This window comes from Cricetulus griseus, chromosome 3, assembly GCF_003668045.3.
Source record: "Cricetulus griseus strain 17A/GY chromosome 3, alternate assembly CriGri-PICRH-1.0, whole genome shotgun sequence".
Lineage (NCBI taxonomy): Eukaryota > Metazoa > Chordata > Mammalia > Rodentia > Cricetidae > Cricetulus > Cricetulus griseus.
This window is the reverse complement of record NC_048596.1, coordinates 21,452,797-21,480,468: the sequence shown is the minus strand read 5'-3', so window position 1 is coordinate 21,480,468 and position 27,672 is coordinate 21,452,797. Positions and strand designations below refer to the sequence as shown.

The following is a 27,672-nucleotide window of genomic DNA, read 5'->3' as shown; positions in this document are numbered from 1 at the left end:
CCGACTGCATTGGATTCAACTCACTCTGTTGCGACTGACACTCCAACCAGCACCTCCAGTACTGACTTCAATCAAGTTGAGGATTTCAACCTAGACCTTCAATCAAGCAAATCCCATCTAACATGGACTGGAGATAACCAATTAGAGACTTTCCTTGTACCAACATCTTTTTCCACAGGACCCCACAAGGCTACCATCGTCCCATTTCAGCAGGAAGTAACTTAGAAGATGCTATGCCCCCATTCCCCATTATTGTTTATTAGGGTAGTGTAAGGCTACTTAGGAATAACTTTCTTATTGTTTAGAGTTGGGATTGGAAGGAGGTGTTCAAGTTAGACACCCTTTCCACGTGCCTTATGGCTTAGCCGGAATAGACATAGTTAAGATGTGCAATAGCAGATTATTGTATCTTCTTGTATTTCACCTTTATTATTGATTAATTTTGGATGTTTTACACTAATAAGTTTTAATCCTCTTTTAGACTAAAAGGGTATTTGTAGGGAGACACTGTAGCCCCACCTGCTAGTAGCCTGGACAGGTGTGCCCAGACACACCCATGAGAGCACGGTGAGGGGAAGTCTAAGGTGATGCAGAAACAGTTCTTAAGGGACCAAGCACACATGGAGACCCTCTTTTCCCTTCTCCCTTCTCTCTGGCCTGGCTGCCCTGCTGCCCCTGGCCCGCTTTAGCTTGCACTTGGCTGGTGTTATCTGAATAAAGAAAACCTTAGCATTACAGACTGTGGATTGATCTCTCTTCATGTGGTTAGAATGGATTTATGATACTAGATTCTATTTCAAATTAAATGCAAAGAGTATTTGTACACTGGTCAATAGAATTAAGTCCAATGATCTCATTGTAAACATTACAAAGGATGAGATAAAGGAAGAATTGGATTTGCCTACCACTAGGTCAAAGTCTACTTCAATGAGAAGTTAAACATTATCTTGTTGATGAGGCAATGAAGCCAGGAAGTACATGTTAATTCCTCAGACACAAGATCAAAACTCTGTGCAGTAAGAAGGGTCTCCATGGATCCATTCACGGTCCTGGTACTCAGCCTCTCCTTTCTGCTTCTCCTCTCACTCTGGAGACAGAAGGCTGAAAGAGGGAAGCTTCCTCCTGGCCCCACTCCTCTCCCACTTATTGGCAATTTCCTCCAAATAGATGTGAAGAATATCCAGAAATCCTTTACCAAAGTAAGTATGCTTTATGCTCTTCTCGAACTTTGAAAATGGATATAAATCAAATGTTTTCAATGAAATACTGGAGGCAATATTGTTAAAAATGATCATATAGTCAAAACTTAGTTGAAGTTTTTTTATTTCTTCTGGGTTTTTTTTTTTTTTTTGCCTCTTTCCTGGTCACGAATTTAGTAATGAACAATATGTTTCAGGTAGAAGGATATCTAGGTCATTATTATTTATAATATAAATCACCAGATCCTAAAAGTTTTCCATGCTTCTTCACATCCTTAATTATTGTTTTCCATTGTTTTTCACTGAAGGTTGAGATTGAGGAATAGTTCATCAATGAGTCAGAATTTTGGACACTTAATGTTACTGGAATTAACCCCTGATATTGGACTCTAAAGAACTAACTGATTTAAATAAATATTATGGGCATAGGCTCACACACAAAATGAAATACATATACTGTGTGACCAATATATGTAGGAGTACCCAAAATCTGTTTTCATTTTGAACAAACCTATTCTGTGGAAGAGAACACTGTATAATAAATATCTGTTTATTCTACGCATATTGGATGCTCAAGTTCAGCTTCTATGTGTTCACTCTCATTTTCTTGTAACTATAGAGGGGAACTGGATATGAGCATTTGTGGTGACCTCACAAAAATTTCTATTCTTTATCACAGGGCTCACTAGTTTTCCACAGGAGGAGTTTCAAAACTGATCCTTCAAATATCATTCAACTATTGATGGTGATTTCATATTGGAATGGGCATGAGAATGCATATAAATTGCTCATGCACCTAGTACTGGATAAACAGTGCCAATTTTGAGATTTTATTTTCTTGAAATAGGTTCCATAAAATTAATGGGGATTTGTTTTTACTTCATTTTATTTGTAAAATGAGACAAAGAGATCTGGCAAATGTTTTAATGTATTTAGTTTCATTGTCATCTATGGTTCAACTACCTGGGTATTTGCCTAGGACACTGTAGGAAACATAAGTGATAATCACCATATTGATAAATATCAGAAACTTTTGCTACTGACTTTGCCTGCATAAAAACATTAACATACAATTAAGTCAGCCTCAATGAGGTTGACTATATGGAGAATGAGGAGACATTATTTTTGTGCTAATATTTGCCTTTTCTTTCCTGTTTCCAGCTCTCAAAAGTCTACGGCCCTGTGTTTACTCTGTATTTTGGCCAACAGCCCACTGTGGTATTGCATGGCTACAATGCAGTGAAGGAAGCTCTGATTGACCATGGGGAGGAGTTTTCTGGAAGAGGAAGGATCCCATTTCTTGATAAAAATTTTAATGGCCTTGGTAAGTGTGCATGTACTTGTGTGTGTGATAGGGAGTGTCCATAGTGAGCCTGAGGATGGAAAACAAAATCTGTACTTGCTCCTCAGACACAGGTTGGGACTCTATGGCTACCCCTAATCAGCTCTCTCTTCTATCTCTGGCCTCTACTCTCTACTTTTTCCATTTGTTCAGGAGTCATTTTTAGCAATGGAAATATATGGAAAGAGATGAGGCGCTTTTCCCTCATCACCCTGCGGAATTTGGGCATGGGAAAAAGGAGCATTGAGGACCGTGTTCAAGAGGAAGCACAGTGCCTTGTGGAGGAACTGAGGAAAACCAATGGTAAGTGCAGGTTTATAGTAAAACTTTTGCATCTTTGTCTGGTACAACAGCTCTCATCCTGTGGATTGTGAACCCTTAGGCAATTGAATGACCCTTTCATAGTGGTCACCTAAGACCATCGAAAAACACAAATATTTACAATATGATTCATAACAGTAGCAAAATTACAGTTAGGAATTAGCAATGAAAATAATTTTATGTTTGGGGAATCACCACAGCATGAGGAACTATATTAACAGGTCAAAGTATTAGGAAAATTGAGAATCACTGGTCTAGTATGATTGTGTAAGTCTCGTGGTTCCTATCCTATTCAATCTTTTATTTGAAATGAGACCTCATACTAATTTTCCATTGCATTTTGGAGCTATGCATTCTCCTTATCACAAGTGTGGTTTCCCTATTGTATATCATCTAACCAGATACTAATAATGGTGACAATGTCATCAAGTATATTAAGGAACCTAAATTACATGATATTAATGTTCATTATTTTGAATTGCATTTATCTCCATTGCTTCATTTCTGTATCCTAGAGTCTTCAAGGATCATTTTCACAGTCCTTCAAAACAGTAATGTAATGTATGATCTTCATTTCTTATTTAAGTGTAATAGAAATTTCACCAATTATTGTAATGCTTTTTATAACATGATTTCACAATTTTTCATTATTTCTTCTCAGAAAGCACTTAGTGTTTATAGTCATATCCTTTACAAACCACATTTCAACACCAATATTCAAAATTTAGTCACTTGGAAATTTATCCTATGATTTATTTAACTAAACAAGAAATGTTTCCATTGTCTTTCTAGTAGTTCCCTACATGTCTTAGTTTTGCATTTTATTTTCACATTTCCTCTTTTGTGATAGAAAATGGATGACTGTTCCTTTGGTAATACATTGAATGACACTTACCTGCTAAGTTCTTATAATGAGAAATATTATCTCCTTTATTCTAAATCTTGTGGCTCTCCTGGAACTCACTCTGTTACCAGGCTGGCCTCAACTCAGAAAGCCACCTATCTCTGCTTCACAAGAGCTGGAGTTAAAGGCATGCACTACCACACCCAGGGCAAAAATACTTATTTCTTAAGGAACAGAATTAATTGGTTGAAACATGCACATGAGACAAGGAAAGTCTTTATTTGTTTCCTCATTTATTTTCCCCACCTGTGATGGATATTAAAATAAAGGCTGTCACATCATTTAGTTTTGTAGGCAGATCTTACTTTTTCTTCCATATACCAATGATGTGTCTTGCTTTTCAAATTGTTCTCCTTATTCCTGAATGTGACTATAGCATTGTCATTTTTTGTTCACTTTACTAGAACAGTGCATGCTGTTTACTAGTATTTGTTAAAAAGAAAAATTCCAGATCTCCACCATTCAATGTCCTCCTCAGTTCTATATGATCTATAGACATAGCAGACAAAAGTGACTCAGCTATGATCATTAGAACATTATGTTTATAAAAGTTTTTTGAACAAAATAGTATTTGCAGCTGATATTAATGTGTATAAGCAACACAGTAGACATGATCTTCCATTACTTAACCACTGAGAAGGCCAACTCAAGATTAAGGTTAACTTTATTACTGATTCTTCATTAGATGAGTATTGGCTGTTAAGATTACTAATTGAGACACTGGTTAAAACTTATAAAATACCTTACCTGCTAACAAAGGCAAAGTGTCCTCTTTGTGTATTTTAATGGCATTTCACAATTGTTCCCAAATCTCCAGGCTCACCCTGTGACCCCTCCTTCATCCTGGCATATGCTCCCTGCAATGTCATCTGCTCCATTGTTTTCCAAAATCGTTTTGATTATAAAGATAAGGATTTTCTTAATTTGTTGAAATTTCTGGAAGAGAACACCAAGATTCTGAGCTCCCCATGGATACAGGTGAAGCCAATTTCCTTTCCTCCTGAGAACATATGTATGGTCTTTCTTATGAGTCAAACTCAATATGGACCAAGCAGAGAGCTGAGCAGATACTAAGTTCTGACTAACATATTATGGAATAATTATCTGGGAGGAAGATCTAAGTCATTTGCTATAAAAATAGAAAGACATGAGGGAAAATGGTAAAAAGGCTCAAGTCTGATAGCTTCCTATACACTGGCTTTTAGCATTGACTTCCACAGAGCTCTTTGTATAGAGTACTGTATTTACTTCTAGATGGTTGGCCAGTCATTCATAGGACATTCTTCTACTAAGTAAATTTATTGGCTTTTTTCCAACAATTACATTCATCCTTATCATATGAAAATGTAGGAATATTTTAGTTAAGACATACTATTCTCTTACAAGAGGAAGAATATTTGTGACAATGACAATTGCCAGGAAACACTGAGTAGCTTCAGTGGTTTGATGCATCAGCTGGGGTCCTAGTTGACAGAGTGACAGGTAGAAATGACAAGATGAATGTTTTGAGGGTGCTTGTAACTTGAACAGCCCCACAGAGTTTTCCAGTGCTGAAAGGCATCTCCTGTGCATTGCACAAGAAGTTATTATGATATATATATATACATATATATATATGTATATATATGTATAATCTTATTTTATATATTTAATATTTATCATCAGTGAGTATGCCTGGAAAAATGTATCTGAATCACTTGCATGTCCTACATACACATACAGTCCCTGAGGGATATTGGTTCTAACTGATTTCAAGGCATTTTTGAACCCCACCCATTTCTATATACTCTTTTTGTATAAAAAGCTAGTTGATAATAACAATATCTTCAGGCACTATATTTCCGCTGTAAATCAGGTCACCTAAAAATCTTAACTTCTACTGTCACCTGAAAATATGAGTGTGAGTAATCTGCATCATATGTTATTTCAAACTTGCAGAAAAATTCATATGAACCATCAATGATCTAACATGAATGTGCTACACACCAAAAAGATTTATGAATGTGGAAAATTTACTACAGTCTTTGACTATTTAGGCAGAGATTTCTCCCTCAAATCTATTAGAATAGAGAATTACCATATATGCAAATAAACCACTTCCTCAAGGAGCAGAACATTTGTATCTGAGCTCTAAATGCAAATCAGGCTTGCAGTATGCTATAAATATGTCATAATTTTACCATTGCAGTGTATTCAGTTAGCAATTTTTTGCATTTTCTTATAGGTTTGCAATTCTTTTCCTGCTCTGCTTGATTATTGTCCAGGAAGTCATAAATTATTCTTTAAAAATTATACTTATGTTAAAAGTTACTTTTTGGAGAAAATAAAAGAACATGTAGACTCATTGGATGTTACAAATCCTCGGGACTTCATTGATTATTATCTAATTAAAAGACAGGTAAAGTAATAATATATATTATATACTTATATGTGTATATAGATGCTTACATTTGTATGTGCATGTATATACATGTATAAAATGACATGTTAATATACATTTATACACTTAATAGATTGGTCAGTTTTTAATAGTTGGTTGAGTACTTATTTACCAGTGACTTTTAAAGAGCAGCTCAATATCATTTGAAGAGCAATTTTATATTTATTATGTATGTGAGTAAGCCTAAAAGAAATAAAGTGAATTTTTCATTAGTGCACATTAGCCCTGTTCTTTAAAATAAGAAAAAAAAAGAAAAGCTAAAACAGTCTAGCAGAGTAGAAAAACAACACAAACTGCAGATAATGTGAAACAAACTCCAATCTAATCACAAATCATAAACTGTTCTGTATTAACATGAGCATTGGCATCATCATATAGTGTATTGAATACTTGCAAGTCTTGTACATGAAAATTAATCTGGATGTATTTGCAATTGTAGATACTATGGCAAATTTAAAAGGCCTGAATGATGTAGAGAGAGGTGTGGAATAGGAACAAGTATGTGGATAGAAGAAAAATTATTCATTTTACCTACCAACCACAGTTCCCCCTCCCTCGCCTCCTCTCGCTACTCCCCAACCTCCCTCCAAATCACAACAATTTACTCCTCAGAAAGGGTAAGGCCTCCCATGGGGAGTCAACAAGCCTGACACAGTCAGTTGAGACAGGACCAAGCACCCTTCCCTAGCAGGCCAAGCAAGGTATCCCACCATATGGAATGTGTTTCAAATGCCAGCTCATGTACCAGTGATAGTTCATTGTCCTACTGCCAGGGGTACCACAAACAGCGCTGGCTACGAAACTGTCACCTACATGGAGAAGGCCTAGTTTGGACCCATGTTGTCTCCCCAGGCAGGGTCTAGATTTTATGAGCTACCACAAGTTTGGGTCAGCTGTCATGGGTATATGCCCAAGATTAGTCATGCTGGGTCTTAATGTAGATTGATTTCCAGTTTTCTGAGAAAGTGTCACACTGATTTCCAAAGTGACTGTGTAAGTCTGCACTCCCCCAGCAGTAGAGGAGTGTTCCTTTTACTCCACATCGTGTCTAACACAGGCTGTCATTGGTGTTTTTGATCTTAGTGATTCTGACAGATGTAAAATGGTATTCGTTTTGTATAACACAAAAAATAAATGACCCCCAAGACCATGTTGGAGAAACCCACAGAAACACCTGACCTGACCAAGGGGGAGCATAAACCCAAGAGGTGATCATCATATAGACATTGCCTTTCTTAGAGTAGCATAATCTCCAAGAATTTGATCTTGGGAGATATCCATATCTCTTGCTTTAGCCTTTTGTTCAATATTCTTAGCCTCTTCTCTGAACCAGGAAACTGGTTGTAATTGTGGTCAGGGCTCTAGGACAGCTTTAATAAAATCTATGCAACCTATAGGCATAACACTATTACAAACAGGCCGTGTGTTTTCTTCTTCTTCACAAATGGTGAATGGATGTCATATGAGACTACAAATTCCTTGAATTTCCCTGAATCTACCATTGTCTTAGGCTTCCATTTAGCTCTTATAACACCTCTTTCATTTGCCACTTTCTGTAGTTACTGGATATATTAATGGTGGCTTTCTTAAGACCTTAGAGTGTTGTTTTTTAACCTGAAAATGCAATGCTGAACTTGCTTTCTCCATTTTATTGCTCAGTCTGGGTTTTAAAATCTCTATAATCCTTAATAAATTTTTCTAAGGCCTGTAGATCAGCCCTCTTGATGGGGGAAGTCCTTAATGTATATGTCTCTCTTATTGGTTAATGAATAAAACACTGTTGGCCAATAGGGAAGCAAGTTAGGTGGGACTAGGAGAGAAGGAGGATTCTGGGCAATGTAGTAAAAGGTCGCCATATGATCCCAGAAAGAGGACACATAAGGCTGGCATCCTCGGTAAGATAAGTCCTTATAAAAATATATAGATTGGTAGTTATGGTTGATAATTAAGACTAAGCTAGAAAATAAGCAATCCTAGTCATTGGCCAGCAGCACTGTAACTAATATAAGACTGTGTGCTATTTCAGGTCCCAAATGTGGTGGTGGAACTCAGGCAGCTGGAGGAAAGATTTATCATTAATTCTCGGTTAGATGTGAGGTTGAAGATGTTTTCCCACTCTTTAGGCTGTCACTTTGTCTTATTGGCAGTGTCATTTGCCCTACAAAAACTTTTCAGTTTCAGGAGGTCCCATTTATTGATTGTTGCTCTCTATGTCTGTGCTTTAAGTGTTATATTTAGTAAGTAGTCTCCAGTGCCTATTTATTCAAAGCTACTTCCCACTTTCTCTTCTATAAGGTTCAGTGTATCTGGATTTATATTGAGGTATTTGATCCACTTTGACTTGAGTATTGTGCATGGTGATAGATACGGTTCCATTTGCAATCTTATACATGTTGACATCTAGATATGCCAGCACCATTTGTTGAAGATGCATTGGTTTTATCGTACTGTTTTGGCTTATTTGTCAAAAATCAGGTGTTCATAGGTGTGTAGGTTTTTGTGACTCGGCTCTATAGTAGAGCTTGAAGTCAGGGATGGTGATGCCTCTGGAAGTTCTTTTATTGTACAGGATTGTTTTAGGTGTCCTTGGTTTTGTTCCATATCAAGTTGAGTATTGTTATTTTGAGGTCTGTGAAGAAATGTGTTGGAATTTTGATAGGAATTGCATTAAATCTGCATATTGCTTTTGGTAAGATTATCATTTTTATTATGTTGATCTTACCTATCCAACGCAATGAATAAATTTTAATTGGGTACAATTTCTGATTAATTTGCCACAGTGAGATTTAAAATTGCTAACTATTGGAAATTGTGTGAGGTTTAACTGTAATATCACTGTGTAACTTTTAAAAAAATGCATTTCCCTATGCAATTTCTTTGGCTCTTATCAAAAAAAAAAAAACTTTGTTTTCATGCTGTAGTCTGCAGTAGGCTTTCACATTTGGGAGGTTTGAATATTTCTCCACAGTTTCACTTAAATTTTAGTATTTGCTTTCTTATTTGAACATTAGTACAAATAGAAATGATTCATTAGAATAATTTGAGTGTTATTGCCATCTTACCAATATTGCATCTTCCAAGTGCTTATACATGAGGTGAATTTGAATATCTACATTACAGTCTATGAAATGTCACATTGGTTTCCATTACTAGCATACAGTCCAGATTCTGTCTTATCAGCAATATAAAATTTTGCAACTTTGTAGCCTTGCTGTAATTGCATGTGCTAGGAAAATTACCAGATAATTATGTCATGCCATTTTTAGGAAAACTGCAATCAGGAGCTGAAATATACACTTGAAAATCTAGCAGTCATTGTGAATGATCTGTTTGGTGCTGGGACAGAGACAACAAGCTCAACACTGAGATATGCTCTCCTGCTTCTGATGAAATACCCACAAGTCACAGGTGAGAACACAGGTAGTGACCCACAGTGGTCCTTTAAGGTGATGGGAAGATGCTCCCAGTGTCCTCTGTGTTGTTTTTCAACACCTCATTATTTAATTTTCTGTTTCACAACTTGTAAGGAGGAGGATGACTAAGAGAAATGAAAAACAACACATCTTTAGGAAAACCTAGTTCTTTTTCTAAGTTTCCTTGGATGTCATCCATGGAAGGCACCACTGGCACATTTTAACCTGTTGTTTCTTTTCCTGTACTCTAGACCGACATCTGGTTTTTCACATAGGCAAATTCTTGAGGTAGCCTTTCTTCATTCTAATAAATCTAACTTGGACAAAACTAGCTTTACTCAAGCAAAAGAAGTAATCCTGCAGGAGGTGAGGTGGGGGGCAACTGTGAGGAGTAGAGGGAGGGAATACTCTCATCAGGATTTATTATGTGAGGAAAAATCTATTTTCAATGAAAGTTGCAGAGAAGGAGGAGTGATTAGCAAAGGGGTCAAGACCACGCTAGTGAAACCCACAGAAGCAGCTGACCTTAACAAGAGGGAGCTTGGCCCTCAGACTGATCACTGGGAAACCAGCATGGAACTGATCCAGACCACATAAAAGTGTCTGGGACCTCTTGTAGTAGATCAGTACTTATCCCTAGTGTAGGAATGGACTTTGGGATCCATTTCACATAGAGGGATACTCCCTCAGCCTAGACACATGGGGGAGAGCCTAGGCCCTATCCCAAAGGATATGACAGATTCTGAAGACACCCCCATGGAAGGCCTCACTCTCCATGGGGAGCAGAAATGGTGTTGCATAGGTAGGATGTTAGTGGTGGGCAGGGGAGGGGAGGAGGGACAGGAAACAAGGATTGACATGCAAAACAATCTTGTTTCTAATTTAAATAAATAATATTTATTAAAAAGAAAATTTAACTATTTGCTTTATAAAGTGCCTTAAGGATTTGAAGTTAATATTCAGAGGGTTTAATTAGTTAATTGTTGGCAAAATATGTGAAAACTAATTATCCTTGTAATACTTCTCTATTAGATAGTAACTTTCATATCTAATAAATATGTTAATCTAAAACAAACATAACCCTGGTGTTTTACATGTTTTCCTAAGAAGTTATGCCCTAGAAATCATTCTAAACTGTTCATTTGAAATTATTTTCATTGATACAGTAGTTATATAGAGAATTTTATATATTTTCCTAAAATTTCTGGTTGAACAATTTTTAAATATATAAAACATTTTATTTTGCAAATAACATTATTTTAGAAATTTATTCTTAAATCTCACTAGTTGATCACCATGTGTGAAACATATCTTATATCCTGTTTAATGTACACTGAAATGAAAATAACAAAAATAACATCATTATGAAAAAGAATCAGTGTGTTTAGAGTAGGAAAATTGACAACAGTGAACAGCTAAGAAACATTCATCAAATTCCAGAAACAAAATAGTACAGGAGAGTAAGGAAAAAAAGAAGCTTAGAAAAGAATGGTATAACATATATGTCTAAGGACTTGCTATGAAATAAGAAAAACAAACTGTGTCCCTACATTCTACATAAGGGTCCCTGTTGGGACCTAAGGAATCTAAGTGTGAACCAGATGGAAACCAGATTCTGGTATAGCAATAGTTCTCACATCCTGCAGGTTACAGTTTCCATTAAAGAAAACACTGAATTATTCTCAAAATAAACTGAGTACAAGAGCCAGATTTAGTGGGCAGCAGGGAAAGAGTAATATAGGAGAATGAAGGAGGAGAACTAGCAATGCTGAGTGCCTGGATGGGTTTTGCTCCATCATATTTCATGAATATCAACAACTGGATCTACCTCCAGACAATGGTGAAGTGCAAAGATCTCTGTATCTTACCATTTCCTAGAAAATTCCTTCCAAATACCCATCATAAAGAATTAAATAAAATCACCAGTGCAAGATTAGGGCAAGGCATGAAACATCAAAACACCAGGTCTATTATAAGAAAAACACTTCAGGGAGATGCCTGATTCACACTGAGACAAGAGAAGAGTATAGTGTCTTAAATATCAATTGAACGCGGGCATAGATTTCTACACACACCATAAATTTACAGTCTACACTTGCTTTCTTCATGAAATGCTGGAGGGTATTTTCCATCCTATTGTCTAAAGCAACATCACAGGAAGTGATGGACTTCAGAAATCTACACACCCCATGATAGATGGTGAGTTTCAGATGGGTCTCTAGGAACTAGATTTAGAAAGCCCACAATTCTGTATTTACCCTATGGAAGCTACAGGCATGAACAGCAAATGAGGAACAAAAAAGTAAGTGAGTTTTCTTATTTCTGGAGTAGAAGCATCACATTAAGAATAATGCCGGGCATTGGTGGTGCATGCCTTTATTCCCAGCACTTGGGAGGCACAGGCAGGAAGATCTCTGTGAGTTCAAAGCCAGCCTGGTCTCCAGAGCAAGTGCCAGGATAGGCTCCAAAGCTACACAGACAAACTCTGTCTCAAAACACCAAAAAAATAAATATATAAAAAGTAAAATAAAATATAAATATATTTCACAAGCAGTTGTTGGTGCCCAACCCTACCACTGTTAGATAATGGAAATATAGTTGGATTATCATTTAAAATTGCACACACACATTTAATAATTGTTTATGCCTTTTATTAATAACACTGCTATCTGGTTAATTGTACTATGTTTTGTTAGTTGAAATGTTTAATTAGTTCACATTTCATTTGATAGTATGGCTGAAAATAATTAACACATGATAATGAATCATAGTATCTATTCCATATAAAAGAGTTAAATTTGTGTAATAAAATTATGTTTATTTAAGTTTATCCATGAGCAAGAAATGTACATTTATAACTCTGCATAGACACATTCTTCATGTCCTGTGTAGTATTACTTTATTGTGACAAACATCACTTTATCCTGAACCCGTGTAAATGCCTGTTGTGGTGGTGTGTGCCTGTAATCTTGGCGATAGAGTGATGGAGACTGTAGAACTAAGGATGCACCAGGCAGAGGGTCTCCCCTAAATGGTCAGCTGCAGACTGACCCAGGTGCCCTGTGAGGAGACAAAGAGAATGAAAATCTGAAATTTTCATTCCTCCGCCACAGGCAGTGTGCTCCTGTACACATGCCTCTGCATATTTGTCCACATACACACATGTGAACACACTTGTACATACTTTTACATACAGAATAGTAGCTATGTAGAATGAGAGCAGTGTGAATTCCTATCTCCGCATTCTATATACTTAAATGTACCCACCAGGGAGGTTTGTTCAACATTTATACTCTTAATGCTGGGCACATTGGTTGTGCACTGTATGGCCCGACTTAATAGTGACAAACGTGTAATTTTCCTCCTATTCCATCATTTCTCACTGTTTATAACCAGCTAAAGTCCAGGAAGAGATTGATCGTGTGGTTGGCAGAGACCGAAGCGCCTGCATGCAGGACAAGAGCCGCATGCCCTACACGAATGCCACGATTCATGAGGTCCAGAGGTTCATTGATCTTGTCCCTAACAGCATACCACATGCTGTGACCCGTGACGTTAAATTCAGGAACTATCTCATCCCCAAGGTAAGCGTGTTTCTTCTCTGCTGCACCTCTGCTCTCTTGATGCTCTCAGTTCACAGTATGGCTCCAGTCTACGGAGTCACACTGTGCTGCTGGTGGCTTATCTGCTCCATGATTTTGAGAGCCTTTCTATTGTAGGCAGGGATATAGGAATGAAGCTTCAATATTGCTCTGACTTCCAAATTTTGCTTTGACAAAGCTGGGGCATATATACTTCCATGTGTATTTTCCAACTTATTGTTAATAAACATTTTGAAATTTTTGTTGAGAGAAAAATCTCCAAATACTTGGAAAGAGTTTATATCCTGAATTCTTTAGCTCATCAAAAAGCGATATCATTTGTTAATTTATGCTTTCTTCATTTCCCCCATAAGTATTGCTTTTCAATGATGTGGCTTGTAAATATTTTCTTAGAAATTTACTGAATAATGAATATTATCTAATTATCATTTTAAAGAAATTCCACATTCCTTTGACCTGTTTTATATAAACAATTGATGTAATTATGGTGATTTTATTGTTCACAATCCTATGTATCCTACTAATTACAGATAATGGTTTATCTGTAAATATATGTGATGGGATTTCTTTTTTAATTATTCATTTTAAATAGAAGGAAGATTATTTTACATGTCAATCCCAGGTCCCTTTCTCTCCCCTCCTCCCCTGCTCCCCCCAACTAACACCCTAACTATCCCATACCCCTTCTGCTCCCCAGGAAGTGTAAGGCCTTCCATAGGGGGTCTTCAGAGTCTGTTATATCCTTTGGGATAGGGCCTAGGCCCACCCCTTGTATCTAGGCTCAGGGAGTATCCCTCCATGTGTGATGGGCTTTCAAAGTCCATTCCTATGCTAGGGATAAGTACTGATCCACTACAAGAGGCCCCATAGATTTCCAACGTCTCCTCACTGACACCCACATTCAGGGGGTCTGGATCAGTTCCATGCTGGTTTTCCAGCTATCAGTCTGGAAACAGAGCTCTCCCTTGTTCAGGTCAGCTGTTTCTATGTGTTCCACCAGCCTGGCATAGATCACTTTGCTCATCAGTCCTCCCTCTCTGCAACTGGATTTCAGTTCAGTTCAAGGTGTAGCTGTGGGTGTCTGATTCTACTTCCACCAATTGCTGGATGAAGGCTATAGAATGGCATATAAGTTAGTCATCAATCTCATTATCAGGGGAGGGGATTTAAGGTAGTTGTTTAGATTATTAGTTGGTGTCATTTTGTAGCTCTCCAGACATTTCCTTAGTGCCTGATTTCTCTTTAAACTTATAATGTCTCCCTCTATTATAGTATCTCTTATCTTGCTCTCTTCTGTTCTTCCCCCAAGTCAAACTCCCTGCCCCATCATGTCCTCCTTACCCCTCTTCTTCTCCCCTTCTCATTCTCCTAGTTCCCTCTACCCTACCCCCATGCTCCCAATTTGCTCAGGAAATCTTGTTCATTACCCCTTTTACAGGAGACCAGTATGCCTCATTTAGGGTCCTCCTTGTTTACTAGATTCTTTGGCAGTATGGATTGTAGGCTGCTAATCCTTTGCTCTATGTCTAAAATCCACATATGAGTGAGTACATACCATGTTTGTCTTTTTGTGATTGGGTTACCTCGCTCAGAATGGTTTCTTCTAGTTCCATCCATTTGCCTCTGAATTTCAAGATTCCACTGTATTTTTTTCCTCTGAGTAGTTCTCCATTGTGTAAATGTACCACATTTTATCTATCATTCTTCAGTTGAGGGGCATCTAAGTTGCTTCCAGGTTCTGGCTATTACAAATAATGCTGCTACGAACATAGTTGAGCAGATATCCTTGTTGTATGAATGTGCTTCTTTTGGGTATATGCCTAAGAGTGAAATTGCTGGATCTTGTGGTAGACTGATTCCCATTTTCCTGATGAGTCAGCATACTGATTTCCAAAGTGGTGAGTTGGCACTCCCACCAGCAGTGGAGGAATGTTCCCCTTTCTCCACATCCTCTTCAGCAGAAACTGTCATTGGTGTTATTGATTTTAGCCATTCTCACAGGAGTAAGATGGTATCTCAGAGTTGTTTTGATTTGCATTTCCCTGATGGCTAAGGATGTTGAACACTTTCTTATGTGTCTTTCAGCCATTTTAGATTCCTCTATTGAGAATTGTCTATTTAGCTCTGTACCCCACTTTTTAATTGGGTTATTTGGTGTTTTGGAGACTAGCTTCTTGAGTTCTTTGTATATTTTGGAGATCAGTCCTCTGTCGGATGTGGGGTTAGTGAATATCTTTTCCCAATCTGTGGGCTGTCATTTTGTCTTGTTAACTGTGTCCTTTGCCTTACAGGAGCTTCTCAGTTTCAGGAGGTCCCATTTATTAATTGTTGATCTCAGTGTCTGTGCTACTGGTGTTATGATCAGGAAGTGGTCTCCTGTACCAATCAGTTCAAGGGTATTTCCTACTTTCACTTCTAATTAGTTCAGTGTGCTGGGTTTTTGTTGAGGTCTTTGATCCATTTGGACTTAAGTTTTGTGCATGGCAATAGACATGGATCTATCTGCAGTCTTCTAAATGTCAGCATCCGGTTATGCCAGCACCGTTATTTGAAGATGCTTTCTTTATTACGTTGTATAGCTTTACTTCTTTGTCAATATGTAAAAGATAATTAGGACACTAGGAAAGTGAGAGCAATCAGAAACTAGAAGAGGGCAGAAACTGAAATCAAGGAATTAGGGATTCACAAAACTTTCCCGAGAACAGATGAAGTTAACATAAACTATGAGAGATGACTGAATTAATAGGTCCAAATAATCCAATGTGCATACTCATTTCATTTCTTATCAGTGTAAATTCAATTATTCCCTGTCAATCCTGATATATTTACAAAATATGAAAAATATTTCATTTAGATTAAGATGTGCCAAAAGACTTTTGTGAGATATGATTTGTCATTCTTGTTGTTGAGGTATGAATAGTATAACAACACTTTATTTAGACCCTTATAACTAAATAGTAAATAGAATGAAGAGTGAGACAGGAATGACCTATGTCCCAGATTCCCTTGCTGTGATTACAGTCTTGTTTGAAGCAAGTAATGCAACTCTTTAAAGTTCATAATCCTGTATATCTTGGTTGATGGCTCATGATGTGACTGTTCACTTTGGATCTTGAGAACTAGACTAGCATTACTTCCCTTGCTGGAACTGCCAGGCACAGAAATAATCTTGACTCTATGAATGATTTTACTCTCTTAGAAATCTGGTTAGAACTTTTTTACCAGATGGGACCTTTGATTTCAGTACAGATATTTGGCTAAGAGGCAGTCATATATGTACTTGACTTGGTGAACAAAATCTTCAGAGTTTCTCGTCCATGAAGATTGTGTCACCACTTCTGAACTCTGCCATTGTAGTAAGAAGCAGTCACAGGCAATGTGTATACAAATGAGGATGGCCATTTTCAAATTCATTGAGACTGGCATTTGAATTTCAAATACTCTCAAATGCCCTCCCTGCTCTGCCCCTACTTCATGGGAGGCCAGAAAGCTTTCTCTGGGGTCACATGACTGAGAGAGCTAGCCCTGACTCACACCAGCTGCAACACAGGGAAAGCAAGCCCTACACCATACCTTAACAGTACACTAAAGCTGAACCTGTTATCAGGGTACAAGTGAGCCAGCCCTGAGGTCATGAGAAAAGGGGAGTTGACTCCACACTCTTATTGTCCCTGCACCTTGCCTGGGCAAAACAGTAGACCTGGTCCTGATGATTTGATCTGGTCCTGCTGCTTGCAGTAGGCAGCATTGGGTGAACTAGCCTAGGCAGTGCTGGAGAGCTTGCCAAGCTGAGGTAATGATGGAAACCCAGCTACCAACTAGGCCCAGTACCAGGGACATGAGCTGGCCTACCCCAACATCCATCAAACCTATGAACTGTTGAAGCATGGTAAGGAGACTTAGAGATTCAAAATACTAGAATCTCCATGAGAGAGGACAAAAACAAGATAACCCCAATGAGAGTCCATAATCAGTGGTGTAGCAGAAACCGGAGTCCTCAAGCCAGACCAGTGACTCATAGCAATGAACTCTTGCAAATAAAGATGAATGAAATGGACTAAAGAGCAAAATGTGTGACCCACTGTCCACAGTACAGCCTCCACAACAAGATTCTTCTTCTTTTGTTTTGTTTTTTTATCTTAAATTTGGTTTTCAGGTAGTGGGGACTAAAAGGGCAGGAGAGATGTGAGAGGACAGAGAGGAGGATCAGTCTGCAGGATAGGAAATCCACAAAAATCAATAAAAATTAAAAAGAAAGAGAAATTTGGGAATGATTTAGGGTCAGTATGTGTATTAATTGAAGAAACCGTGGAAGCACCAGCACAAACTATTTACACACATATCCAGAACCAATTTTATTTAGCTATTACAGGTAGAAGATGACCATTATAACATACCTAACATATCCCCTCCTCCCTGTCTCATTTCATTAGTAACAATCACACCACAAATAGTCTCCCTTTTACTGTTGTTGTTGTCATCGTCTTCGTCATCATTGTTGTTGTATGTGTGTCCATGTGAGTGGATGTGTGTATGTTCATATACATAGAATCTGTATCTGAAAGAGGACCCTTCTTACATAACAAGTAATATCTACATCTTCATGGAACACATGTAAATGAGAAAAAACCATCATTTTAGGCTCTTTAGACCTTGTTTGCATACTTTTATGACTCATTTCCTATTTACTGATATATAATACTGCACTTCATTTGCAACAATAGTCCATGTGACCTGTGAAAACCATGTGATGACTAGAGCAGCAGGTGGTGAGAAACACATTTCCAAACCTGAGGAAAGGGGAAACAGACTTGGAAGCATTAGCACCAAACATCCAAGTACTGACTTCAAATATCATTGAAGATATGTTAGCTACATCACTGTGAATAGTTCTCAGACCCCTCCCTGCTCCTTACATGCTGTGTGTTGAAATGTTCCTGCTCTTATTTTCACTTAATCCTCTCTATGGATTGGAAGGTGAAGTAGGCTAATTCCTTTATTCATTTAGATTCATCATTTCTTTGTACCTTTCTCTGTGTTTCTTGTTTGCAGGGAACAACAGTAATAGTATCACTGTCATCTGTATTGCATGACAGCAAGGAATTTCCCAACCCAGAGACGTTTGACCCTGGTCACTTCCTAGATGGGAATGGAAACTTTAAGAAAAGTGACTACTTCATGCCTTTCTCAACAGGTAATAGAAATTCATTTCCATAGCTCCAGTTACATGAGAATCTGTGTGAACATATACGGTGACTCCCATGGGTATAATTTTTGAATTATTAAGACCATAACTTCCTTAATGGTGAGACTGCCGTGATAAGATCAAATTTTGAACTCTGAGGTGAAAGATTGTATGGAGATATCCCACTTAGAGTTTAGTGTTCCTAGGTCTCTCTCTCTCTCTCTCTCTCTCTCTCTCTCTCTGTCTCTCTCTCTCTGTGTCTCTCTGTCTCTCTGTCTCTCTGTCTCTGTCTCTCTGTCTCTCTCTCTCTCTCTCTCTCTCTCTCTCTCTCTCGTGTGTGTGTGTGTGTGTGTGTGTGTGTGTGTGTGTGTGTGTGTGTCTGTATTTCTGCATAATGTCTAGATATGGGTCTCTGTGTTTTTTCTCTCTGCTGATAGAGAAAGTTTTTCTGACGATTGCTGAATAAAACACTGACCTATGACTATAGTAGAATATAATTAGGAGTCATTTTATCACTACTTTTTTTTATTTTTTAAGACCAGTAGTATTTGGTTTTACCATCGCTCTCTGGGCTCTTATTCCTGGTTCTTAGTCACCCAAACAGTATCAGGTACAAGTTCCATCCTGTGGAGTGTGTCTTAAGTCAAATCAGATATTGGTTAGTTACTCCAGTAAGATTTGTGTCGCCATTGCCCTAGCATATATTTCAAGGAGGACAGCATTGTAAGTCAAAAGTTATGTTGCTAAGTTGGTGTATACATTTAGCCACTACTAGCCTGCAGAGTATATCAAGACAGTAGAACAGAGAGGTGAAGGTTACATATAGGTATCAACCTATCTGTATTCAATGAGTTGTGTGGGTGTTGTCTTCATCAGTGGAGCCTTGTAATTAGTTTGTGGAGTGCAACCTATTGTCTTGGCAACAACCTGGGATGTTTGGATATTTTCATCAGATTCCTTTGGCCAACAACTTAATTTGATGTAACCCAGTTTTGGTACTAGAAAATTCACCTTCATATATTTTAGGAAGTTTCCTCTGACTAGATTTCTATATTACCCCTAAAATGCTCCTCGGTTCTAGCAATCTTTCCCCTTCCCCATCTGATCCTTCTGTTTGAGTCCCCTTGTTCCAGTACACCTATAAAAATCTACTATGTTTTCCCTCTCAGGAAGATCAATGTGTGCCCCTCTAGTATTTTTCTCTACAACTAATCTCTCTGGGTATATGGATTGTACCTTGGTTACCATTTACTTAATGGATAATATATACTTAGAGTGAACAGAGACCACATTTATCTTTCTGGGTTATCATACTCAGAATTATTTTTCTAATTCCATCCAGTTGTTTGCAAATTTCTTGATGTCATTTTGTTGTTAGCAACTGAGTAATACTCCACTGTGCAAATGTAGTACTTTTTCCTTATAAATTCTCTTGTCAAGGGACCTGTGAGGTTTTTTTTTTAATTCTTGGCTATTGTGAATAGAGCAGCAATGAACATACTTGAGTAAGTACCTTTGTAGTAAGATTAGGGCCTTCATGTATGTGTTCAAGGAGTGGTGTCTTAGGATTATTAATGCTGTAATGAAACAATTTGTCCAAAAGGAAGTTGTGGATAAAAGGGGGTTTATTTGGCTTATATTTCCCCATTGTAGGCGATGGAGGGGTATTTTATACTGACTTGCTTCCTGTTCAGACTGCTTTAGTGCAGAAGCCAGGGCCTCCACCCCATAGGTAACTCCAAAGAAACTGATTTGGGCCCTCTGCTACTAACTACTAATTAAGAATGTCCCACAGACTTGCAGGCCAGACCTGAATATCCCTTCTACTGTCTAGCTATTGGCTGTTCAGTTCTTTATTAAACCAATCAGGTGTTTTAGACAGGCAAAGTAATACAGCTTCACAGAGTTAAACAAATGCAACATAAAAAATGCAACACATCTTTGCATCATTAAACAAATATTCCATAGCATAAATAAAAGTAACACATCTTCAACTAATATTCCACAACATTTCCTTTCTCTAAGTAAAAATGAAAGGTTTTAATTTTAACATAGTAAAACTATATATAATAAAAAAGAGTTATCATTTAAGAATTATATTTACAATATTCAGTCCATATGTATTTAGCAAATTATGAGAATATCTATCTTATCCTACTGAATCCAAAGTTTTACATCTAATTTACCATCTATAATAACTAAGGAAAACTATAACTCCAACTATTTAGGCTTTAAGTCCATCAAAGACCCCAGAAAGATGAAATATTTTGTAACAAAATAGATATCTGGCTGCCTAGAGAGTCACACAATATTCTTCTGAAATTTGTGGACAGCCACATTCAGACTACAGGCCTAAAATATCTGCCAGACTCTTCTGTGAAGCAAAAATTTTGAAGGACTCTCCTGCCTTATCTTGGCAAAATTTGGCAGTTGCTTTTCTGTGTGTCCTGCATGCCTAGTTTGCACAGCATACTGTCATCAGTCAAGGTAAAAGCAGTGTCTTGACCAAATGGGTAACCTTGCCATGATGAAAACAAACTCCATATGGAATTTCTTTCATGCACATCATTCTTTTATAAAGAAGTAAATTCATGCTACCATGAGCATATATTTCTTATTGTCATGAAAAATCCTAGGTTACTATATGCCTAATTCTGTACATATCTTTGAGGTGTTCAAAAATCACCTATTTCTATAAAATGTGCCTGTTTTACCATGAAAGCATACCTAATGTGACTACAAGCTTGAATCTTGTATATTAACTACTAACCTCACTTCTTATTTATACATTGCATTTTTTAAATGAGCTACCTAAGCCCAACATTCCAAACAAAAGTATGCCATATATTTTTACATTTGTGTAGATACCAAATTCCATGCCAATGCAAAATATCTGAGATTAATAGTTGTCTATGTATCCTATATTCTTATATTCCCCTAAATGATAAAAAATATCCATAACCCATCAAATAACAAAATACAACCCACAACCCAACTCTTGGAAGTATAGGTGTCATTTTCCCCTAGCCTGCTTCCTGTTGTCCATCTGAGAAGGCATCTTTAGTGGTTCCCAAGAAAACTGAGATCATGGACAACTCCTGGGAAAACAAGCTGTAACCTTTGTTGATATATATCACCTGTCAAGATTCAGAAGGTTTTCCCTAATCAAACCTGATCCATATTAATCCTGAAGGAATCAACAGTCTCTCATTTACCATGGAAACAAAAGCAAAACCTCTGCTCCAAAGCAGTGAAATTTTTTAGTTAACAATTTTAAGTTAAGGCATTCTTACAATATATAGGCTGATTTATTTTAACAGTCTGGTTTACAATCCCATGTCTGTCAGCAATCTGTTGTTTGCTTATCAGCAATCAAAAAATTTCAAGGAAGTCTTTAATTTCTTTATTTCTTCCTTTACACAGGGGTGATTCAGTTGAGCATTGTTCAATTTCCATGAGTTTGGGAGCTTTCTGCAATTAGTGTTATTGTTGAATTCTAACTTTAACCCATGGTGATCCAATAAGATACCAGGAGTTATTCCAATTTTTTGTATCTGTTGAGGTTTGCTTTGTTACCGAGTATGCAGTGGATTTTAGAGAAGGTTCCATGCAGTGCTGAGATGGTATATTCTTTCGTATTTGGGTGGGATGTGATATACAAGTTCGTTAAGCCCATTTGAGTCATAACTTCTGTTAGGTCCTTTATTTCTCTGTTAAGTTTCTGTCTGGCAGTCCTGTCCAGTGATGAAAGTGGGGTGTTGAAGTCTCCCACTCTTAGTGTGTGGAGTTTAATGTGTGATTTGAGCTTTAGTAATGCTTCTTTTATAAATGTTCATGCCCTTGTATTTGGAGCATAGATGTTCAGAATTGAGATTTCATCTTGATGGTTTTTTCCTGTGATCAATATGAAATGAGTTTATCTTTAGTTTGAAGTCTCTTTGCTAGATATTAGGATAGCTACAGCAGCTTGTTTCTTCAGCCCATTTTATTGGAAAATCTTTTCCCATCCCTTTCCTCTGAAGTAATGCTTGTCTTTGAAGTTGAGGTGTGTTTCTTGTATGCAGCAGAAGCATGGATCCTTTTTTCATATCCATTCTCTTAGGCTGTGTCTTTTTATAGTTGAATTGAGACCATTGATATGAAGAAATATTAATGGCCAGTGTTTACTAGTTCCTCTTATTTTTTTGTTTTGGTGGTGGTGGTGGTGGTGATATTATGTGTGTGTTTCCCATGTTTGTGCTTTGCTAGTGTGGGATAATCTATTGCCTGTATTTTTATGGGTGTAACTAACTTACTTGGGTTGGAATTTTTCTTCTAGTGCTTTTTGAAGTGCTGGATTTATGGATAGATAGTGTTTAAATATGGTTTTGCCATAGAATATCTTGTTTTCTCTGTGTATAGTGCTTGAAAGGTTTCTTGGGTGTAGTAGTCTGGCCTGGTCTCTGTGGTCTCTTACTGTCTGCAGAACGTCTGTCTAGGACCATCTCACTTTTGGAGTTTCCATTGAGAAGTCAGGTAATTCTGATAGGTCTACCTTTATATGTTATGTGGCCTTTTTCCTATGGAGCTCTTAATATTCTTTCTTTATTCTTTGCGGCTCTTAATATTCTTTCTTTATTCTGTATGTTAAGTGTTTTGATTATTATGTGGAGGGGCACTAAGTGTTCAGTCCATTTGGTGTTCTGTAAGCTTCTAATATTTCATAGGCATGTCCTTCTTTAGGTTGTGAAAGTTTTCTTCTATGATTTTCTTGAATATGTTTTCTGTGCCTTTGAGATGGACTTCTTCACCTTCTTCTATCCCTATTATTCTTAGGTTTGGTTTTTCATGGTCTTCCAGATTTCATGAATGTTTTGTGTTAAGAATTTGTTGGATTTAATATTTATTTTCCCTGATGAATCTATTTCCTCTTTCGTATCTTCAATGCCCGTTGTATTGTGTTGGTTATTCTTGCTTCTGTAGTTTCTGATCATTTACCCTGATTTTACATTTCCCGAATTCCCTCAGTTTGTAGGGGTTTTATTTCCTCTATTTCAGTTTTTGAGTCTTAGACTGTTTCCTTCACCTGTTTGTTTTTTCTTGACTTTCTTTAAGGAATTTGTTGATTTCTTCCAATTTTTTGTTAGCCTTTTCCTCCACTTCTTTAAGGGAATTTTTCATTTACTCTTTAAGGGCCTCTATCAACTTCATGGAGTTATTTTTAAGGTTGTTTTCTTCTGCTTAATCTGCACTGGGATGTTCAGGTCTTGCTGTTGTATAAACACTAGCTTCTGGTGGTGTTGTATGGCTCTTTATGTTGTTCAATGTATTCTTACACTGTAGTCTATTCATCTCTTCCTCTAATTGGTCAGGTGTGGCCTGTGGCTCTGGTGATTGCACCTCCAGGTACTGGCAGGGTCTTGGCTCTGGTGGTTGCTGATGTGGTGGAGGATAGTTGGGTTGGGGCTTGGGATGAGACACTGGTGGCTAGGGCCTAGAGAGAAGGGCCTTCTGGGAGCCCAGAAACTTAACTCCTCCACATGCAGGCAGGCCATCAGCTCTGGTAGTCACTTATAACATGTATTATATAAACCCAGAGACAGATATTGGGGTTCAAGCTGAAGATCAGAAAAGCAATACAGTCAAGCTACTAGAGAGCTGTTATCTCCCCCAAGTCTGTGGTGATCCTGTCCTCAACCTGGCTGGAGACTAATTGTCTCAACATGACTGGAGTCTAATTGACTCAAGACTGAATGCCAGCTCTGAGAACCTTCCCCTGTCTTATATACTTCTCTAGTGCTGGTATTCAAGGCTTGCACCACCACTGCCCAGCTTCCATGGCTAACTAGTGTGACTGCATTAATTAAAGGTTTGTACCACCACCATCTGACCTCTATGACTGTAGCTAGTTTTGCATTCTAATCTCCAGGCAAGCTTTATCACCTCACTCACTGATATGGTACAGGGGAGTGGTTGGGGATATGGAGAGGTTACTGTCATATCTCTGGGGATTCAGTGGGTGGGGAAAGGGCTCAGGATGAGCAACTAGGTGTTAGGGCCTAGAGAGCAGGGCCTTTCTGCCTGGAAGCTAAATACTCACCTGCTTGGAAACAATCCTCCACCAGAATGTAGCTTCAAGTATATCTTGAATTCCTGACAAGTCAAGATAACTTTCTCCTTCACAGCTGTATGTATAGCCTGTCTTCCTGACAAGTCAGGATGCCGCTCCCTCCTGAGTTATAGGTACCTGCGAGATCTCCCTTCACAATTGTAGGTATAGCCTGAATTCCCAGCAAGTCAAGATACCATTCCCTCTGGAGCTCTAACACTTGCAAAGCTTTATTGATCATGGCGGATGATCTTTTTTAAATGGTCTTGTATTCCATTCACAAGTATTTCATTGATTGTATCTACATCTATGTTCATAAGGGAAATTCAACTATAATTCTCTTTCTTTGTTGAGTCTTTATGTGGTTCTGGTACCAGGGTAATTGTGGCCTTGTAAAATGAATTGGGCAATGTTTCTTCTGCTTCTACATTGTGGAGTACTTTGTGGAGTATTGGTGTTAACTCTTTTTTGAAAGTCTGATAGAATTCTGTACTAAATCATCAGGACCTGAACTTTTTGGTTAGGAGACTTTTAATGACTACTTATATTTCACTAGGTGATTGTGTGTGTGTGTGTGTGTGTGTGTGTGTGTGTGTGTGTGTGTGTGTGTGTGTGTGTGTGTAAATTGCTTATCTTTTAAATTTGGTAAGTGCTACTTATCAAAAATGTTCCATTTCTTTTAGTTTTTTCAATTTGGTAGACTAGAGATTTTTTATTTATGTCCTTGTATTTCTCTGGATTTCCTCAGTATCTTTCATTATGTCATCCTTTTCATTTCTATTTTTGTCAATTTGGATATTCTTTCTCTGTCTTTTCGTTTATTTGGATAAGGATTTGTCAATCTTATTGGTTTTCTCAAAGAACTATTTATTTGTTTTGTGGAATGTTTGTATTTTTTGTTTCTGTTTTATGGATTTCAGCCCTGATATCCTGTAGCCAGGATAGCCTCAAACTCACACAGATACGCTTGCCTCTGCTTCCCCAGTGCTGGGATTAGAGGTGCTTGCCACCAAATTTCCCCCATCATCTTCTCTTTCCTGTCTAAATAAAAAAAGAAGTGTTTTAACATTAACATGGTAAAATATATAACAAAACAGTTATCAAGTAAGAACTATAGTTACAATATTTATTTCATTAACACTTAGCAAGATTTAAAGAAAATATTCTATCATCTATCTTATCTTTGTGAGTCTAAAGTCTTATATGTAACTTATCTTTTATCACAACTAAGAAAAACCATAACTATAGCTATCTGTCTTCAACTCCATCAAAGTTGACAGAAGGATAATATATAAACTCAGATCTGACAGAGACATCTTGCTGCCTGGACAGTCACACGAAGTTCCTCTGTAAAGTTGGAGCTTCCATCTTCAGCCTATAGGACACAGTGTGTCTGGCAGACTTCTCCATGAAGCAGGGACCCTTCAGGACTGTCTTGTTTTGCAAGTTCATCAGTCATTTTCCTGTGGGTACTACATGTCCAGTTTATCAAACAGTCCAGACAAGAGCAGTTTCTTGCCCAAATGACTAATCTTGCCATGTTGAAGGCAAACTCCATATTGAGTTTTGTCCATGCCCATCCTCCTTTCTGACATAATTGGTGTGCCAGGAGCAGTTGTGTCTCACTGTCATGAAAAGCCCTAAGCCATTTAAATGCCATATATTCTGAAGTCTTTGAAAGGTTTGAAGAATATCTACCATCTTAAATGCATCTCTGTACATCTAGAAAACCTAACTAACCTAACTGTAAGTTTTGACAATTATACATGACTATATACAATCTGTATTTAATTATGCATTACATTTTTTTAAAAAATCTGTATAATCACAATACCTAAAAGAGAAATATACATATCACAAAATTGACCTTAAAGTTGTATCAATAAATGAAAATCCATACCAATGCAAAGTATTCATTTCTATATTCTATTCCCATTTTTCCTTTAAAAAGAGATGACTGTGATCATTACCATTTATAACCAACCCCATTTAAATGAAAACAAACATTTATAAGCAACATTTGGAAATTTGGGCATCATTCATTCCAAACTGCTTCCTGCTGGCTGGGGGTCCATACCATGGGGATCATGATAAAACACAGAAACCTGGCCAGGTCCTTGTTTTTGTAGTCGGTAGAGCTGTATTGTCTCAGCTGTTTTAGATGTTGGATCACCTGGCACACTGTGTCAGGGTGTCTTGCTTCATCAAACCATATTAGTCTAGAAAGGATCCATAGCTTTCCATTTTCTGTGTAAACACAAGCAAAAAACTCTTTTCCAAAGTCAAGGTGATGGGGATTTTTGTTTGATTCATTTTGTAAATCTTATGTTACTTAAATGTTACCCACTGTTGTCTATCTGCTTAACTGATTATCCTCTCACTCATCCACACAATTAACTACCCATCCAGTAACTCAGCAGTTCCTCTTAGCTCAGTTGTTTGGTTTACAAACACAAGGCATCTCACCCTCACTTATGTACAAGTCATGGTCACCTCCTTTGTCTCTTTTCCCCACAGGAAAACGTGTTTGTGCAGGAGAAGCCCTGGCTCAAATGGAGCTTTTTCTATTCCTGACTACCATTTTACAGAAGTTCAAGTTGAAATCTCTGCTTCCCCCAAAGGATGTCAATATTACCCCAGTGGTCAATGGCTTCTCTTCAGTGCCTCCCCCTTTCCAGATCTGCTTCATTCCTGTCTGAAAAAGATCAGATGGCTAGCTCATGTTGTATTCCTTTCTGAAATCACCCCAAAGCCTACATTTACCATTTTTCCAGCCTATACACTGTGTCCTTCCCCCTTCTCATGGCTTGTGTTTTCTCATTGCCCAGTGATGTCAGTTGGCAGTCTCTTAAGTCACTGCACAAACATATCTGCTATTCTATGTTCTCTATAACACTCTCAATATTCCTTGTACTCACACGAATCTAAACCTAAGCTGTTAACATGGCTTCAGTGTAAAACGGATAAAATTCTACCATGTAAAACATAAATAATAATTCACAGTCAACTGCAGTTTTTACATGTCTTGATAAAAATTTTCAGTTTGTATTCCTGTTCTAATCAGATTATCCTTCAGTTCACATAAGGGGTCCAGCCTCAGCCTATTTTCAGGTCCTGAGATAGGGAAGGAGCATCATGACAAAAAAAATTTGACGACCAGGTGGATTGCACTCAAGTG

At 37.6% G+C, this 27,672-nt stretch overlaps 1 protein-coding gene across 3 annotated transcripts; it reads left to right on the top strand.

Moving 5' to 3' along the window:
- The first annotated feature begins 1,031 nt into the window (after positions 1–1,031).
- LOC100757240 (cytochrome P450 2C29) lies at positions 1,032–27,463 on the top strand. Of its 3 annotated transcripts, XM_035443073.1 has the most exons (10): positions 1,032–1,199; positions 2,361–2,523; positions 2,695–2,844; positions 4,584–4,744; positions 5,991–6,164; positions 7,169–7,171; positions 9,473–9,614; positions 13,016–13,203; positions 18,274–18,415; positions 27,012–27,463. In XM_035443073.1, exons 1-10 carry the CDS (start codon positions 1,032–1,034, stop codon positions 27,191–27,193), a joined length of 1,473 nt encoding a protein of 490 aa, XP_035298964.1. In that variant the 3' UTR covers positions 27,194–27,463. The 3 variants fall into 3 exon arrangements, with proteins under 3 accessions (XP_035298964.1, XP_027263205.1, XP_035298965.1); XM_027407404.2 differs by lacking the exon at positions 7,169–7,171; XM_035443074.1 differs by lacking the exons at positions 5,991–6,164; positions 7,169–7,171.
- The last annotated feature ends 209 nt before the right edge of the window (positions 27,464–27,672 follow it).

Bases quoted from the DNA above. Each gene is read 5' to 3' on its own strand.
- LOC100757240 (XM_035443073.1), top strand. From the start codon at position 1,032: ATGGATCCATTCACGGTCCTGGTACTCAGCCTCTCCTTTCTGCTTCTC. The intron at 2,524-2,694 runs GTAAGTGTGCAT...CCATTTGTTCAG, and splicing joins TAAAAATTTTAATGGCCTTG to GAGTCATTTTTAGCAATGGA. The intron at 18,416-27,011 runs GTAATAGAAATT...TTTTCCCCACAG, and splicing joins CTTCATGCCTTTCTCAACAG to GAAAACGTGTTTGTGCAGGA.